This window comes from Vanacampus margaritifer, chromosome 8 (assembly GCF_051991255.1).
Source record: "Vanacampus margaritifer isolate UIUO_Vmar chromosome 8, RoL_Vmar_1.0, whole genome shotgun sequence".
Taxonomy (NCBI): Eukaryota; Metazoa; Chordata; class Actinopteri; order Syngnathiformes; family Syngnathidae; genus Vanacampus; species Vanacampus margaritifer.
The window spans coordinates 10,948,387-10,966,086 of NC_135439.1; the positions used below are offsets into that span (position 1 = coordinate 10,948,387).

The 17,700-nt window shown below is 38.5% G+C and overlaps 1 protein-coding gene across 18 annotated transcripts in view; it reads left to right on the forward strand.

Moving 5' to 3' along the window:
• Window positions 1-17,700, forward strand: part of cacna1da (calcium channel, voltage-dependent, L type, alpha 1D subunit, a) — a 75,959-nt gene that overhangs the window by 17,072 nt on the left and 41,187 nt on the right. For 13 of the 18 annotated variants that reach the window (XM_077572899.1, XM_077572894.1, XM_077572895.1 and 10 more), the window contains exons 4-12: window positions 4,321-4,460; window positions 6,992-7,164; window positions 7,503-7,655; window positions 8,703-8,899; window positions 9,224-9,327; window positions 12,514-12,683; window positions 14,496-14,570; window positions 16,800-16,887; window positions 17,616-17,642. In XM_077572899.1, the coding sequence (XP_077429025.1) occupies window positions 4,321-4,460; window positions 6,992-7,164; window positions 7,503-7,655; window positions 8,703-8,899; window positions 9,224-9,327; window positions 12,514-12,683; window positions 14,496-14,570; window positions 16,800-16,887; window positions 17,616-17,642 (1,127 nt within the window). The remainder of the gene's footprint in view (window positions 1-4,320; window positions 4,461-6,991; window positions 7,165-7,502; window positions 7,656-8,702; window positions 8,900-9,223; window positions 9,328-12,513; window positions 12,684-14,495; window positions 14,571-16,799; window positions 16,888-17,615; window positions 17,643-17,700) is intronic. The other 5 variants (XM_077572902.1, XM_077572912.1, XM_077572910.1 and 2 more) reach the window with 2 other exon arrangements.

The following is a 17,700-nucleotide window of genomic DNA, read 5'->3' on the forward strand; positions in this document are numbered from 1 at the left end:
CAGATCCCTGTGCTGATGAACAAATTTACTGCTCGTTAACTGAGAAGGGATGGCTATCACATGCTATTATTTTTAACACATTTCTATTTGCAAACACTTACTACTGCTGATTTACAATTGAGATTTACACCGGCCTGTAAACAGTGTCATTTAAAACAGGATATTATATTTGTAACAACAGGATTGCTATTATAACTCTTTAATTGGCACTGATTGGCGAGTCAGTTAGTGGTTTGGTCCTTAACATGTCTGAAAATTGGCAGAAATGTTGATAATTGGTTTTCAGAGTAAAAGCAGGTGTATGCAAATGTCTTATTTGGAAAAACTCAAAGATAATCCATCTGCGTTCATGGCTACAACAATCGGAGATTTACTGTTGAGAATTTGGACATTTTAAATGAAATAATCTTTATAAACAACTAATATATTATCAAAATAGATATTGATTACTTTTTTGACAATTGCACTTGTATTAACTCATTCACTCCCAGCCATTTTCACTGAAGCCCCCCCTCACTCCTGGCTGTTTTAATGGATTTTGACTGATTTTGCATGGCCCCCAGAATATTGTGTTCTATTGCTATAAAAACATGGACTTACCAAAAGAAAGATTAGCGTCTCTTCTTTCATCAGGAAAAAAAAGTATTTTTATATCTGTTTCCGTTTTGCAGCAATTAGCATTAGAGTATAGCTAAGTTTCACGATTGTTCACAAATCTGTTTAAAACTGTGGGGGAAGAGCTTTTTGCAACATGGCCCTGGTTGATCTCTTATACTGTGCTGCCACCTCCTGGTCGTTTTTGTAATAACTCATTGCTTCAAGCATTCTCTTCAGTTCAGAGGCTGCATCAAAGCCTTCTGTATGCTCTAGCATAAAAAACATACTGTATATATTTTTTTTATAAATATGTGTTTAGTAGCATGGTAATATTTAAAATAGAACTTCAATGGGCAAATGGGTCAAGTTTCATAATTTTTCACAAATCTGTTTAGAACTGTGGATAATTGAGCTTTTTTCAACAATGCCCTGGTTGATCTCTTTTGCTCTGCTGCCACCTGCCGGCAGTTTTTGTTATAACTACAATTTCTTCAACCATTCTCTGCAGTTGAGAGGCTGCATCAAAGCCTTCTGTATGCTGTAGCATAAAAAAACAAAAACAAAAAACACTTTAAAAACATATAAATACGTCTTTGGGACACCTAAAAAAATTTATTAAATAAAACGTATTTAGACGTTTTTGGGAGCAAATGAGTTAATGGTCGAAAAACCTGAGAAATCACAAACTATTTGCCTCATTACCTTTAACAAAAAGCTGTGATGTAGCATTTTGTCAAAATAAATATAATTAACAGTTTATAAAAACAACATAGTGGGTTTAGCTGTGATGTGTCCCTCTGAGGAAAAAAAACAACACCACCCCTGCTCCACGTTTAAATCTGCCAATAGGAAGTGCTGCATTGCTGCCAATGGGAAGTGCTGCGTTGTCACTGCTGGATTTGTGGCCTCAACACAGCATTGTCATGGACACGATCGCCTCAAGCTTTTCTCAACCTTTTGCTTGAGCAACAAAGCAGCCCGTGTCTCTTATTCTGGCCTAAGTGCTCCTTCTAATCTGCTGTAAACTGTTGGGAAAACGAGCCCCGCAGCACTCAGCGCTCTCGCATTTTGTTGCGTCCACAGAGAACACATAGCAGCAGATTCAAGAGGCCCTCAGGCGGAAAAGTGTAGTATGTCTTCTATATACTTTTAGTGCGATGTGGTTTGTTTGCATTTTGTATTGGCTTCCCTTATAAGATATTAAAGGCTTAATATGTTTGGTTGCCAAAGCTTTGATGCTGCCTCTGGCCCCGAAAGGTACATTTCCAGTCACTTAGCATCAGAATAGTGTTGAAGGGTATTGCGTGACAGATATTAATAATACCAGCCTGTGTGCAATGTCATGCATAAAGCATGGAGGTAGCCGCTCTCTGGTTTCATGGCAGCTGGGAAGGGCCAAACAGCTGCGTCACCTGTGGCGTGTCCACATCAATAGCTTGTGGAGGATCTATACCACTTTTTTTTACGAGTACTTTCTTACATTTGAGTACTCATCGATATCGCAACTGTCACTCAAAGATAACACTTGTTTTACATACAAAATGATCCTATTCCACTTGTCCAGGAGCTGTGATGTTTTCATTGAATTTGAACATTTAACAAGCTGATTCAGTTTTCACTGAATACTGAATTACAAAATTTGGTGTTTTAGATAACAAACCCAAAAAAGGGTGGTAAAATAGACAAATCTGTATGTATTCTTATAATTTAATATAAATAGTAATATTTAGTAAGTACTGTAATAATTAAATTGAACTTCTTTTTTTTTTGTAATGAATATTCATGAATCTTAAATGAAGGTGCTGCAGCGTGAGTTAAAAAAATGTATATCCATAATAAAAACTAATATGCTAACAGAGACACATTTTCAATTCCTATTGTGAGCGCATGTCGGGAAAGCAGAAAAAAATGTGTCCAGAAAAATCTGTTATCAGCTACATACAATGCTGAAACAATGATATGAAAATAATCACATAATCACAAACCCTTGGTATAAAACATTCACTGTCCACTGTACTCACGAGTGTATAGTCAGCCTCCTATTGACAAGAGCATAATTAATTTGGTCAGTCATATAGCAAGTCATGTGTAGCAATGCCTGGACCATTAATCTTCATCATATGGTCATCTGAGATGGAGAAGTAGAAGAGCAAATGGGATGATGATGAGGGGCTGTGGGGGTTATACCATGTTGTTTACTGCTCTTTGTTGCATGTCATTAACATGTATTTCAATGCTCATGGGACACTTCATTAGGTACGCCTGTACAACCTAATGCGAGCCATACTCTAATGGAGAGGTATATACCGTATTTAACCACAGTATAAGTTCATTATTTTTCTATTGTATACAGTACTGTATGTTGCTATTATTGTTTGACTTTTTGGTCGAGAGCTTGGCTGTATGCTTATCAGGGTGTTAGAGTAGGTTAGATATAGCATTATGGATGAGATGCTTTACTAACACTCTAAAACACAAGTATTTACTACTCAATTACAAAAAAAAAAGCAAACAACATAAGTGCATTCATACACGAGATGCCGACAGTCACAACTCATGTCACACAACACGTATCAGAAAGCCAATAGTACACTTCCACATGCTGACACCCACGTCACTCACCGTGCCAGACTCTGCCTTTTAAAGCTATAGACACACACTCAAATCACAGATACTTCAAGAGAATGGGATTTTGTATTTCTAGTTAGGCACGCAAACATTCTTGTGGGCGTGGCTGTTAAGCGTCTTTTTTATTTCTTGACCAATTTGACAGTTGTGAGAGAGCAGATTAAGCTCTCCTATTAATAAATGAGCTGGTAGGTAAAATTTCATTACACTTGTGAACTTCTATAATGTATATGGAATGACTTTAATTAACTATTTTATGTACTGGTGAGAATATGTAGTTACTAGTCACACAGCACAAGAAGATCTGTTCAGTTACTGGTGTATATATTTACTGTTTTTCATTTGACTGCTTTATATTTGTGGCCTAGAAGTATTTTTTATACAAATTAATTTGATATAAAGTACATGCCAAAAGTTTGGACACACCTTCTCATTCGATATAGTTGCTTTATTTTCATGACATTTTCATTATAGATTCTCACTGAAGGCGTCAAAACTATGACAGCAACTATGACAACTAACGAACACATTTGGAGTTATGTACTTAACAAAAAAAGGTGAAAATACTCAAATAAATACATAAATAAATATCCACCCTTTTCTCTGATTACTTTTTCGCGCATTCTTGGCATTCTCTTGATCAGGTTCAAAAGGTAGTCACCTGAAACAGTCTTTAAGGAGTTCTCAGAGGTAAGAATGACAAGAGTATGCAAAAAAAGTAACCGGAGCAAAGGATGGCTATTTCGAAGAAACTATAATATAAAACATGTTTTCAGTTATTTCACCTTTTTTTTTTGTTAGGGTCATAACGCCACATCAGTTCATACATAGTTTTGATGCCTTCAGTGAGAATTTAAAAAAGTCACCAGTCATGAGAATAAAGCAAATGCATTGAAAAAGAAAGTGGGTTCAAACTTTTGACCTGTACTGTATTTCTGACTTTACAACTGCATTATTGAAGATTAATGATATATGATCATGACGTTTGGCCCCATTGGAACTAAACTCTAGATTTCCAGTCATTAGGCCTATTTAAATGTTTCGTACCCCACCATGGTTGACATGTATTTTTCTGTGTTTCTTATGTGTGTGCAGGAGACAGTCGAGTATGCCTTCCTCATCATTTTCACAATTGAGACGTTTCTGAAGATTATCGCTTACGGTTTGGTGATGCATCAAAATGCTTACGTGAGAAACGGTTGGAACATGCTGGATTTCGTCATCGTCGTCATTGGGTAAGTTTTTTTTAACCTGTAGCTTTCTTCCGAAACGACAGTTCTTTTCGGGTGAGAGTAGCGTTTGTTGATTCAACAATGCCTCATGAGTTTGGTGTTAGGGTTTGCACTTTGACTGTGGTAGCTGCACAAGTGAGCGAGAGGCGGCTGGCTGTGCCAAAGTTAAAGATGCTTAAGCCTCTGCTCCGAGTGGCCCAGTGCTAATAGAGACCCCCATACGCCCACACTATATGACCCAGAAAAGACAGAGAGAATAAATCAGAGCTTTACCACCACTGGAATGAGTCACCATCCCTCCATACTCCATCTCTCCTCCAACACTCCCTCCCATCTCCGCTCTCACTTACTGTCTTTCACTTGCAATCTCCCATCATGCACCGCTTTGTCTTTATCAGCGGCCACTTCCATTTCCGCTCAAATGTACATTTCTTTTCCCCCTAGCTCAGACCGCCCTCCTTCCCAACCCCTTTGCACTTGGCTATCTTCATCCTGCAATCTTCTGTGCCCTCCATCTTCCTTCCCCTGTCTTGTCTTGTGACAACCTCTCCTCCAATATGCACAGTCCACTGGGTAGCTGGGTCACGTCGCTGTCTGTGCGCGCCATGCAAGGTTGATCTGGCGTGCACTCACGAGCCAAGACGGGCACTCTGCCGCCAAGCGTTGCCACTCATTCCATGCAGTGACACGCAGACAAATAAGCGGCCTGCGTTGGGATGTCAACGTTTCACAACGTCAGTGTCCATCTCCCCAAAGTGCACAAACATGTTTTAAAGGACTGATGGGTTAAAAAAATAAAGCTGTTGGTTTCGGTCCGACTGCTCGTGCCAGGCTCAGCTGGTTTCTTCTGCATCTGTCGAGATGAAAATCTGAGTCGATTTTCAAATAAATGCACTGATTTGCGTATCACAGTGGAAACTTTTAATCGAAACCTTGTGGATTTGTGAAATTGCTACGCTAAGTGTGGATTATAGTTAATTTGCTTCCCACAAAGCAATGCAAATAGTGAGAATAACTGAGCATGTACAGTGCAGTGTAAAAAGGGCGTGCAAGGCCTGTCACAAAAGTTCCAAGACTGGTGTCATAGATACACTATGGTGGTCTGATGGTCTGGCCCACAATGAAGGGGAACATTTGTCATTTTTTGTTGCAAATACAGTTTGTATGTGGAGCTGGCCCAAGGCATGTACAAACTGTACCTGCTTAAGGTCCCTGTGAACAGTAGGCGGCCCATAAAGGCAAATACCAGTCAACAAAGCCTGCAGTATTGAGAACAGAGTAACAAAAAAAAACACGTTTGGATTAAAGGGATGGTTTACTTATTTAGACATTTTCGTCAGTAAAAAGTACCCAAAAAAAAGTCTATAATTAATTTGATGTTTACATTATTTTTCATGTACAATTAGTACCTTTAAAAATAAATTTTGCAACTTGCTGTCGACTTAAAATGACATGTTCTCAGAGCTCAGGTTATGACCAATCACTGCTCAACTTGCGGATGTCACATGACCAAACCCGGAAAACAGGTGAGCCGTGATTGTTCGTTACCTAAGGCCTGAGAACATGTGATGTCATTTTCAGTCGACAACAAGTGGCAAAATGTGTTTTTAAAGGTACTGTATTAATTGTACTTAAAAAATAATTACGTTATCCTGATAAGTGAAGTAGTGATGTAAATGAATAAATAGAACCTGGAGAACGATTGCTATGAAAGCTGGTCTGAGTTGTTACTTTCATAAAGATGGTAATTTGTGAAGGATGCCTTGCTTGGGTGAGTGAGAACCAAAGCAGCCATCGTGCCATTGTGACTCACTTGAACAGGTGCAGTCAACACTTATAAGAGCATCTTTCAGCCCCTGTAGGCAGCTCCATTCTCTACTTGTAGTTTGTCACTTTGATGTATGCATAGATGATTTCCTCAAGTTTCTATGTGTGGACTGAAGCTGCAGATGTTGTCTTATAGAAGGTTTGGATGATGTAGACTCAGAGTTCTATTATTAAGTCAGCCTTGAATATATTCATAAAGCGAATTCTTAGATCCCAGATTAGCTGTTTGTACCTTTTTATAGTTAGATACACAAGCAGTACTTTTTTTCTATACAACCCTAAAAGTTGTACTATTTTGTTTTCGAGTCCATTAACAGATTAACAGAGAATTGTGGGCAACTCACCATATGTGAGGTTGTCCTGGTAAGTGATAGTCCAAGTGTGTCCTGGTGATGTCAGTATGGTTTGTGGGTGGTTATTAAAAAAAAGTGTCAACACTCTGGCGCATCCTTAGTGAGTGGCGTTAACACTAGTAAAATGAATTGTTTGAAATTGGCAAGCTACATGTGCAAAGAGAGATCACAAAAATTCACATTGTGTATGTAATTTGTTTCATTCAGCAGAAACAGGTTGCTAAACAAGATATATCAACATTTCTTAAAACGTACAGTCGCCCCCATCCCCAGGCCAACCCACAAAAAGCGAAAAGCTGCATATAATTGACGCTCATTGAAATGCATTGATTCTATATATGTTCTTACTGGCAGCCTCTTCAGTGTCGTCTTGGAGATTCTGACCAAAGATGAGAAGGTAGACATTGAGGGAGAAGAAAACCACGCGTCCATGCACGGGCACGGCGGTAAATCCGGTGGATTTGACGTGAAGGCCCTTCGAGCCTTCCGTGTGCTGCGTCCCCTGCGGCTGGTCTCAGGAGTACCCAGTAAGTAACGCGCCTTGTCGTTAGGTTTTTCATCCTTTTGCCACATGGTCACAGCTTATATATATATATATATATATATATATATATATATATATATATATATATATATATATATATATATATATATATATATATATATATATATACATACATACATGCATACATGCATACAACTTGGCCACCAGGGGGCAGTGTAATACAGTCATTAAGACACAACCAAAGAAGACTTTCACAGCTACCTTAAGTGAATCAGTAAACTGCAGTTTGTAGAGCATAAATAAAATATGCCCGTGTCGATGTTTGAGTCCTGTAAACGTGATTTATCCCTCTTTGCTTAGGTTTACAAGTGGTGTTGAACTCCATCATTAAAGCCATGGTCCCTCTCCTTCATATTGCCCTCCTAGTCTTGTTTGTCATCATCATCTATGCTATTATTGGCCTGGAGCTTTTCATCGGTAAAATGCACGCAACCTGCTACCTTCCTGGCTCAGGTATGTAACACAATTTTCATCTGTATTGATTAAAGTGGATGGATGATTGAATGTCTTTTTAACCATACCTCATTGAGTATATTGGCAAGTAGGTGAATTTATGCACGCCGAACCACACACAGTGGGCACCAAGCCAATGTATGGCGTCTTTTTAATAGTTTCTCTGTATGTGGCTAACAGTATATGAAACAATGTTATTCTGATAAATAATGTGTGTCTTTAACTCATTTGCTCCCAAAAACGTATAAATATGTTCTATTTTAAATGTTTTAAGTGTCCCAAAGACATATTTATACAGCATACAGAAGGCTTTGATGCACCCTCGCAACTGCACAAAATGGTTGAAGCAATGGTAGTTATTACAAAAATGGCCACCACGTGGCAGCAGGGTAGAAGAGATCAACCAGGGCCATGTTGAAAACAATATTATTTACCCACAGTTCTAAGCAGATTTGTGAATAATGATGAAACTTAGCTATATTCTAATGCTAATTGCTGCAAAACGGAAACACGACTGTCAAATGACTGCTGCAATGTTACAATGTTATTCTGATAAATAATGTGTGTCTTTAACTCATTTGCTCCCAAAAACGTATAAATACGTTCTATTTTAAATGTTTTAAGTGTCCCAAAGACATATTTATACAGCATACAGAAGGCTTTGATGCACCCTCGCAACTGCACAAAATGGTTGAAGCAATGGTAGTTATTACAAAAATGGCCACCACGTGGCAGCAGGGTAGAAGAGATCAACCAGGGCCATGTTGAAAACAATATTATTTACCTACAGTTCTAAGCAGATTTGTGAATAATGATGAAACTTAGCTATATTCTAATGCTAATTGCTGCAAAACGGAAACACGACTGTCAAATGACTACTTCGTCTCCAAGCAGCCCATAAATAAGGCATCTTCATAAATTGCTCCACTTTGCCACATCCAATATGGCGCCCTTGCAACGTACAATTGCATTTGACAGAAAAATGTAATCACAAAAGTCACGTGTTTTGTCTTTATTGCGATTTCATTTGAACTCTTTGTTGCATAGACATTATAGCGGAGGAGGATGCTGCGCCATGTGCGATCTCAGGGCACGGGCGGCAATGCCCCATCAATGGCACCGAATGCAGAGAAGGCTGGCAAGGCCCCAACGGCGGCATCACCAACTTTGACAACTTCCTGTTCGCCATGCTGACGGTGTTTCAGTGCATCACTATGGAGGGCTGGACGGACGTGCTTTACTGGGTGAGTGACTCCGCTAACCTGCCGTGTCGACTGTCACGCGGATTCAGCCCGAACGTCGGCTTGGATCACACGTGTGACATCCTGATGATGAAGCTGCTGATAATTTCTTGAGGCAACTCGTATGATTGACTGGTTAAATATGATTGAGAATACTTGACAACTTGTCTTAGGTTGTAATGCAGTGTTGTGCGGAAAGAACACTTCTAACTTGTGTTGTGCCTCTTTTTAAAGTTTTAAATATCTTTTTTCCCTGATTTCCTCTTTTTTCACTCCTTTCTTCTCACCCCTTCTCTCCTTCCTCTGCGGCAACGCACGCTCCTCCAGATGAACGATGCTATGGGCTTAGAGCTTCCATGGGTGTACTTTGTCAGTCTCGTGATCTTCGGCTCCTTTTTCGTTCTTAACCTGGTTTTGGGTGTGTTGAGCGGGTAAGCACTTTCTGTGTCTCTCACCATTCTGTGTTTGTGTCCGTTGACCGGCTACTTCTGGATCCCTCAGGTTAACGACGCCATAGGATGGGAAACCCCTTGGATTTATTTTGTTAGCCTGATCATACTCGGATCCTTTTTTGTGCTGAACCTCGTGTTAGGTGTGCTTAGTGGGTAAGAGGCAACTTGTGTGCAGTGGTATTTGCTTTGCGGTGTGCAACTATTGTTTGCTTGCTGTGTTTGGCCAAAGACACCAATTATCTTCTGAATAAGCATGAGAGATTGACAAGTACAAATCCTATTGTATAAACACAGAGCTACTACATGGACAAAATTGAGACATAACCTATTGATATAACCTATTCACAGTTGGCTATACACAAATTCACCTATTTGTATTTTTTTTTCTGCGGAACGTATCCTCAGCTGTGAAATGCCTTAACGATGCCTCAAGATGGCACTAAATGAAAGTCGTGTTTGGTGTCAAGGAGCTATTTGGGAGCGATGCATGACGAGAGTGTTCTAAGACCTTTGCAAGTTGGGGAGGAGCTAAATTTACACTGGGTTGTTAACAGAAGAAGTATTTTAGGATCATAATTTTTGGTGTATTTATTGTATTAATTATTAATACAGTGGCACATTGAGATTAGAGGTGGGAACAAAAATCCTTTTTTTTTTTTTTATGCGCCGTTCATTATATTAAAAAGATTCTCAAGGTATTAAATATCGATTTTATTTAAATGTTAATAAAGTTGAAATAAAAAACTAGATTCTGCGAAGTCAAATTGTAAAACTAAGTACTCAGGATCAAATTAAAATGAGAAAGTCCTGGCCAAGATTTAAGCTGAACACAATGATTTTATTGACACAGACATGAGAATGCTCCGAGCAGAGCTCCAGAACAATGAGATGCATTTGTTTATATAGCCCAAATTCAATGTCTATCCCCTGTACTTCATTAGTCCAGGGGCGTTACATCTTGACATTGTTGGTTTCTATTGGTATTTAAAAAAGTGAACACCTTCTTATTAATCGTGAGGTACCCTTAGATTCCCACCCTTACTTGAGATATACGGTAAATTTGTTCCTTGTTCCGTTATTTAAAACACTTGTATCTCAAATCTTCTTTCCCCTTTGAAATGAATGGAAATGCCATTAATCCGTTCTGGCCTCCCCCAAATGAAGAAATTATAATCCTTTTTTTTTTTTTTTTTTTTTTAGTTTTTTACTATTATTAAGGAAAGTAGAATTCTATGCTATGGTACTTCATAATCAGTTTCATTAATTTAATATTTAATTACATTGTGTACATCGTAATTAATTACTGTGCAGTTCCTTCTTGTTTGTGCGCCTCAGCCACCTCGAGGCAGCATGACACAGACATACGGATTTACACTGTTACTTCGCTACTTCACGGTTCAGTTAGCACATTTACTGTATCTTGGATTTTTGTTTGTGACCATTTGTGACAGTTTTAACACAGTTTCTGGTAAACTATTTTAACTCTTTGACTGCCAAAAACGTTAAATAACGTTTAGTAAAATCCTAGGGAGGAGTGCCAAAGACGTTAAAAGACGTTTGTTTCAAAACGGAGGTGAAACTAACCATTTTCTATTGTTGATTACTGAAAAACGGAATAAGGTAGAAACAAACTTTTTTTTTCTGATGAAAGATGAGAGTCCAATCTTTCATTTGAACTATATGTGTTTCCATAGTCCAAACACATAATTTTCTGTGGACCTTGAAAGATCAGTCAAAATGCTTAAATCGGCTGGCACCCACGGCATCCCTTTTCTGAAAACGTCTGGCAGTCAAAGAGTTAAGATTGATAAGACAAAGATAAATGTAGTTATCCTTGTGCTGCAAGGGTGTTGTGGACTATGGAACGGGCATACGCTCACATTAATTTATCAACGCAGCCTTTAATCAGCAGCTCTGTATTAATTCTACATTTTGCATTTTAAAAGTTACATTTCGTAAGTGTTTAGAAGACCAGTTCGTTATGGATCAATAGAGTCGTAAAACTTTGCAGAAATTCACCTATTGGGGGGCTTGGAGAGTATCATCAGTGAAAAGTGAGGGAACACTGTACATGGAGACACAACTAAATTCAGTTAGCTCTAACTTTCAGTAAAATTACTGTAGTCATTTTTCACAGAGGATAAAGAAAATATGGCCGTGATTGCTCCATTTTGAGGGTTTCCACACCACTTGACTATTACTGTATGTTCTCATCCTTGTCTTTGACACACTAAAAGCAATGGGATTATTTCCATTTTGCTCATATGCGAGACTCTCTTCACGTGGAGCATTCAACCGATTCATGTATGTTTAATAGGCTTGTGTCCCAATACTTGTGTCCATGTAATGTATTTCGATCCTTTGTTGGCATCACATACTTGCGTCCTTTTTTCGGCAGCTGCAAAGTGAGCATTTCCTCCCCCTCCCACTCCAGTCAAAGCGCCCAACCCTCGAGAGAGTAAAATTAATCGTATTCCTCGCCTTTCAGTCCTCTCTGTGCTTCTAAGCTCGCGCAAACCCCAGTTTGCTTTCCCGGCAGCGTCGAATGGGGGTGGTGTGTTATTACAGTAGAATTAACTCAGCAGGGATGTTGACCAGCCAGCAAAGCCGAGTTAACAAAATCATAACCTTTGACACGATTGCTGCTACCATCTCGGCAGTGCGTTTAAAGAAACATTCTTGCATTTTCTCCCTCGTTCATTTTAACGCAGCTAATTAGCAGCAGTTTTATACAATTTGTCAATTGAGATTCCACGCCAATGTTGCATGACTCTTGCAACCATCTGTCTAAATGTCCTACTCTTTATGATGAGGATGTTGGCATGCAGGATGCACTACCAGTGAAGGCTCTAAATATAGCGCTACGCTCTCTTTAGAAGGTGTACATCTCCCTCCAGTGGCTAGGGATGAGAAAAACACATTTTAGAAAGGTTAGGATTGCAAGATAGAGATTATGCAACAAAAAAAAATTGCTTCGCTGTTAGACTAACAAATCCTCTTATTGTCGATGAGTCATTTAGGAAGAGTTGACTCATTTGTTTCCATTGTGGTGTGAAAAATTGTGCTCATTGTAGACCCTGGAAGAAGGTCTTCTCTCTACTTTGCAATTTTGCTCATTTTTGTGCTTCTGTGTTCTATGTACGTTTGCTTGACCTCCTAACCCAGCGAGTTCTCCAAAGAGAGAGAAAAGGCCAAAGCTCGCGGAGACTTCCAGAAGCTGCGTGAGAAGCAGCAGCTTGAGGAGGACCTGAAGGGTTACCTGGACTGGATCACTCAGGCTGAAGATATCGACCCTGACAATGAAGATGAGGCAGACGAGGAGTGTAAACGCAACCGTAAGCACATTCTATGACTCACCCTGATTTAGTTTGCACCCTCTAAAGCAGAAAACCCTTCAAAAAGTAGTTTGTCATCTTCCCTTTCAATGTAAGTGGAACACATTGCGACTACCACTGGAGTTCAGCTTAGAAAGGGAGAAAAAAAAAAGCACATTACTTGGGCAATATAAAAAAAGTCTTAATCCAAATCCTCTTTATATAAGCAGCACACATGGAACACCAACTGATTCACCTTGTAGTTGAAATTTGTGCTCATTCTCTTCAATCATAAACTACACTTCCTGACATTGAACACACGCTCGATGACATTGAGTGTGTGTTGCTGCAGAAAAATCATTCAATTCTGATAAAACTGCTTTACTTGGCAGCACCATACGCTCCCGCGTCTCCAAGCTTGTCCTTAAAGACCTTGTAAAGTACACGTTTGAAGATAATTGCTATAAACCAGCAAAAACTATTTAGAACTAAAGTGTTGCAATATAGCATTAAACTTTTTCACAATTGTAGTTTTCCAGATTTATTGAGCTGCTATAGAGTGTCTCATTGTTTGTCATGAGTGCACGCTCATCACACTAAGAAAAATGTTTTGGTTTTTTCGTAAGAAAGATAGGGGCATCATGCTGGCATGGCCGCTTTAGAGCGCCTCGTTGTTGTGGTGTGGAAAAGCCCTACAAATATATTTTTGTGGCTCAAACCTGCCCTTAGGAATGGTACAGTATTTGTTTCACAGTTCCTGGTTTAGCGGGGGGGGGACGTTTTTCAGCTTTTTCAAGTGGAGAGAATAGCTTTTGATGTGTCATCTTATATATTAGGCTTTTTTTTTAATAATAGAAAAGTATTGAAAAAAAACATGATTTAAAAATATCAGCAAATACAACAACAAAAAATGAAATAATCAACACGAGCATAGGTAGTACATTAACCACGGACATATAATGATTATTTACATGTTTAAAAAGGAGTAGGAAATAATATAAATTTATATTCCTATCCCCTTATCTCTATTTCATTATTGATCAACAGTATGAATATTCATATCAGTTTGACAGAGTTGTTTCCAAAACTTTTCTCTGTTGTGTGTTTAGATGACATTCAGCATTTACTTTTATTTACAGGGTCTTAAATTTAAACACATTGATGGTGTTGGTGAATTGTTAGAAATGTGTTATCGTGTTTCTTTAGCGCCTTAATCCCAACTGGATATACAAAAATGCCTCTAGACGCTCTCCAACATATAATAGAAAGTCTTCCCAGGAGAGAACCAAAAGAGCTGTTAATAGCAACAAAGAGCCCAATTCCATATTTTCACTTCCTTTATGTTTAATGGTCTAGTGTCCCAATACTTTTGTTCATGTAATTTGTTTGTCCACCTCTTGTAGCAGAAACACTCAATTCTAAAAAAAACCTGCTCGACAAGCACCTCTCATCCTGCCTTGCAGTGTTAATGAAACATGCCCCCAACTAACATGTTGTTAAATGCATTCATTTGCAGTGTAGCATGTTAGTGCAGCGTCTCCTCTCCTGCAGGCTTCTCGTGACCAACAGTGACCACCACCCCCCCCCCCCCCCCATCACCTCTACCACCACCTCCATGTTCTGCTCTGCTCAGCCCCCATGTGGCTCCCGTTGCTCTTTGTCACTGTTGGATTATTGATATCTGGAATACGGTTGTTGTCCTGTGTTGCTTGTCTGCTCTGACCCCATTTTGATAGCGGCGCATTCTCCTCCCTGACCTCTCCCCCCTGCCCCATGTCCCTCTGCTGTGCCATTGTGTCTGAATGCATGGCCTTGCATGCATTGCACATGAAGGGGTGACTCTGGCTGACCTTACTGAGAAGAAGAAAGGAAGGTTTGGGTGGTTCAGCCAGTCGTCCGACACTCATGGTAAATCCTGTGCTCTCCCTCCTTTTTGTGCTTATGAGTGAGAGTGTGGCTGTGTGTTTTTTGCGAGTTGGACTAAAACTGCATAATGGTCATAATTACTGTACTTGTTTATTTTTTTCATTGGCCTACTTGTGGCTGAGCCCTATGCAGTAAAATCTGCCAAGCAACAAGTGGTCACACTATTCCGCATCAGGGTTATTATACTAATGAAAACTCATGACAAAACTAAGACTTAAAAAAAAATTAGTTAGTTTTTTTTTTTTTTTATGAAATAAAATAAGAACGAAAAGGATTTTTTGAAAATGAAAATTTACTGTAGCTATATCTTATGTTTATAAAATTAACTAAAAGTAACTGTAATTATAGCAAAATGTCCTTAGTTTTTGTTTTTGTCAATTGATATCATGACATTTGGAGTTTATTTTAAATGTATTTATTTGGTATTGCTGTACAGTACATCCGTAGCTACAGAATAGTCAAGGTAAATTCTTTGAGAATTCTAGTTTACTTTATTACACTAGACTTTTTTTTAACCTTGCACTCAGCAAATACTTAACATATTAAAAAAAAGCAATTAAAACTAAAACTAATACAAACTAAACTCAAATTAAGCATTTTCAAAAAATAAATAAATGAAAACAAACTTGCTGTAAAAACTAATTAAAACTATCTGAATTACAAATAAAAACAAAACAAAATAAACTGCAACAATATGAAAAATTCATCTATTATAAAAATGCGCCGCACTACAGTTATGCCAGTACAGTAGTTATCGTTAAGTTAACCCACGATAATAGGAGTTAAGAACAAAAACAATAAGTTAAGAAAAATGACTACTTAAAAGGATACTTGACTCATTTAGCCATTTTCAGTAGTTAAAAGTTAGTATTTTCTTTATAATAGATTTGATAACGCAATTATTTTGTAAGTACAATTAATACAGTACCTTTAAAAACACATTTTGTCACTTGCTGTTGACTCAAAATGACATCACAGGTGCTCAGACCTCAGGAAACGATCAATCATGGCTCACCTGCTTTCTGGGTTTGGTCATGTGACGTTGGCAAACTGAGCTATGATTGGTCATCATTACCTGAGCCCTGAGCACGCGTGATGTCATTTTCAGTTGACATAACTGCATATATAACACTAAATAAAAGGAAATTACAAATCTAGATTTCACAGAACTGTTCTTTTCTTATTAAGAAAGCGCAACAACTGTACTTTGCCTTTTTTTTTTTTTTTTTGGATCATTTTAATACATAAAAAAATATCACTATTGTTGTTTTCGGCTCCATATGGCAAGCATACAAAAACACAATTAGCTTACAACATATAATTAATGTGCAGAAAAAAACATTATTTAGTGTTATTTAGTAAACGTATACTTGCTTGCTGGTGCTTTCTAAATAACAGCTGAGTTTATCTGTGTGTGTGTGTGTGTGTGTTGTGTGCTGCCTAATGTAAATGCCTACTCACTTCTTTATGCATCATTAATGTGTTAAACCCTTGTGTGTGAGCATTGCACCGCAGTTTTTGTTTACCTCTTAAATGCAAGAGTTATCATTTTCACATGAAAGGAGTTTAATACAGAGTAAATAAAAATACAAGTACTTGATAGCGGCACCGCCCCGTTTTTTCCTCAAGGCTCTCGGTGTGAATGTAGGAAACAAGGCTAAACCTAGATCACTACTCCAGCAATCAGCACTATTTCCAGAGCTGAGAGCTTTGCGACCACTCAGGAATCAAAGGCAGCACGTCTGCATAAGCCGAGCGGCGACACATGCACGCATGCGCACACACACCCTCAATGCTTTCGAAGATGCCTCACACACCTAATCAACACTGCGCACTGCTGTGAGTGGAAGCATTTCATAGACAGTTTTAGCTCTTCGTCTTCATGGGCTAACTACCTACTCGCTTTTCCCACAATTGAATAGTACTTCACGTAAATAAGAATATGGTATTTTATCTTGCTCATTTATGTTCTCTTTTTTTTTTTGTTATCGATATTTACACCTTTTGAATTTATGCTCAAAAGTGCCTGTGGCATATTTGACTATTTTATAGCACATGTACAGTAAATAAGCATAACATGCAACATTTTCATGTTTTTTTTAATCCTTCTCAATACTGCTTTTTTGTTTGTTCTTTGTTTCTTGCTGTGACATTTTAATTTCCATTTTCCCCCATTTTGACTTAAATGTCCCCTTTTGTTTGTGTTTGCAGCGAGCGTTCCAGCCAGCGAAACCGAATCTGTGAACACAGAGAACCAAAATGGGGAGGAGGAAAAGACGCCATGCTGCGGACCTCTGTGGTGAGCGTGTGTTGCGCGCTTCACGCACTCGTTTCAGAAAAGATTCATTCCACTTGGATTTCAGTCCCACTTCAGTTGTGCAGATATTTTTCTGCTCAAAGTGGAAATCAACCTTAAACATTTCTTGACAATAATATGTTATATTTGACCTCACTAGTTTAAACTTGACATTCTGATTAATATTAAATTTGTGGAATATGCGTTATGAAACAAAATACAGCCGTTGTTATCCGTCCCAGGGGGCGGCCATTTTGCCACTTGCTGTCGACAGAAGATGACATCACAGTTGCTCAGGGCTCAGGCAGTGACCAATCACAGCTCACTTGTTTTCCTTTTTTTTCTGGAGCTCACTTGTTTTCTGAAGCTGAGCTGTGATTGGTATTTACCTGATGTGAGCAACTGCGATGTTATTTTCACTCGAGAGCAAGTGGCAAGATGGCCGCCTTCTGAAAGTGTTGCATTTTGCTGCTTACCTCATATTCCACTAACACAACATTAACCAGAATACTGTATTTAGACTAATGGGGCTGCATACTGCATAGTACATATTATTGTCAAGATTTTTTTTTTTTGGGGGGGGGGGGATGACTTGAAAGAAAATTGCCTTGTCAAAATCAACTACTTCCTGCTTTTTCATATTTCTTCTCATTGATGTTTTTTCTAGATTTATACTAATCTTTCACTGCATCTTTCATCTGCAAACTTTGACAAATTCTTCTTTCTTTCAGTCAAAAAATTTCAAAGTCAAAGTTCAGGTCAGTATCTTTCTTTGCATGCTAAATTACAAAGTAGTCTCAGTCTGTATTATTACTG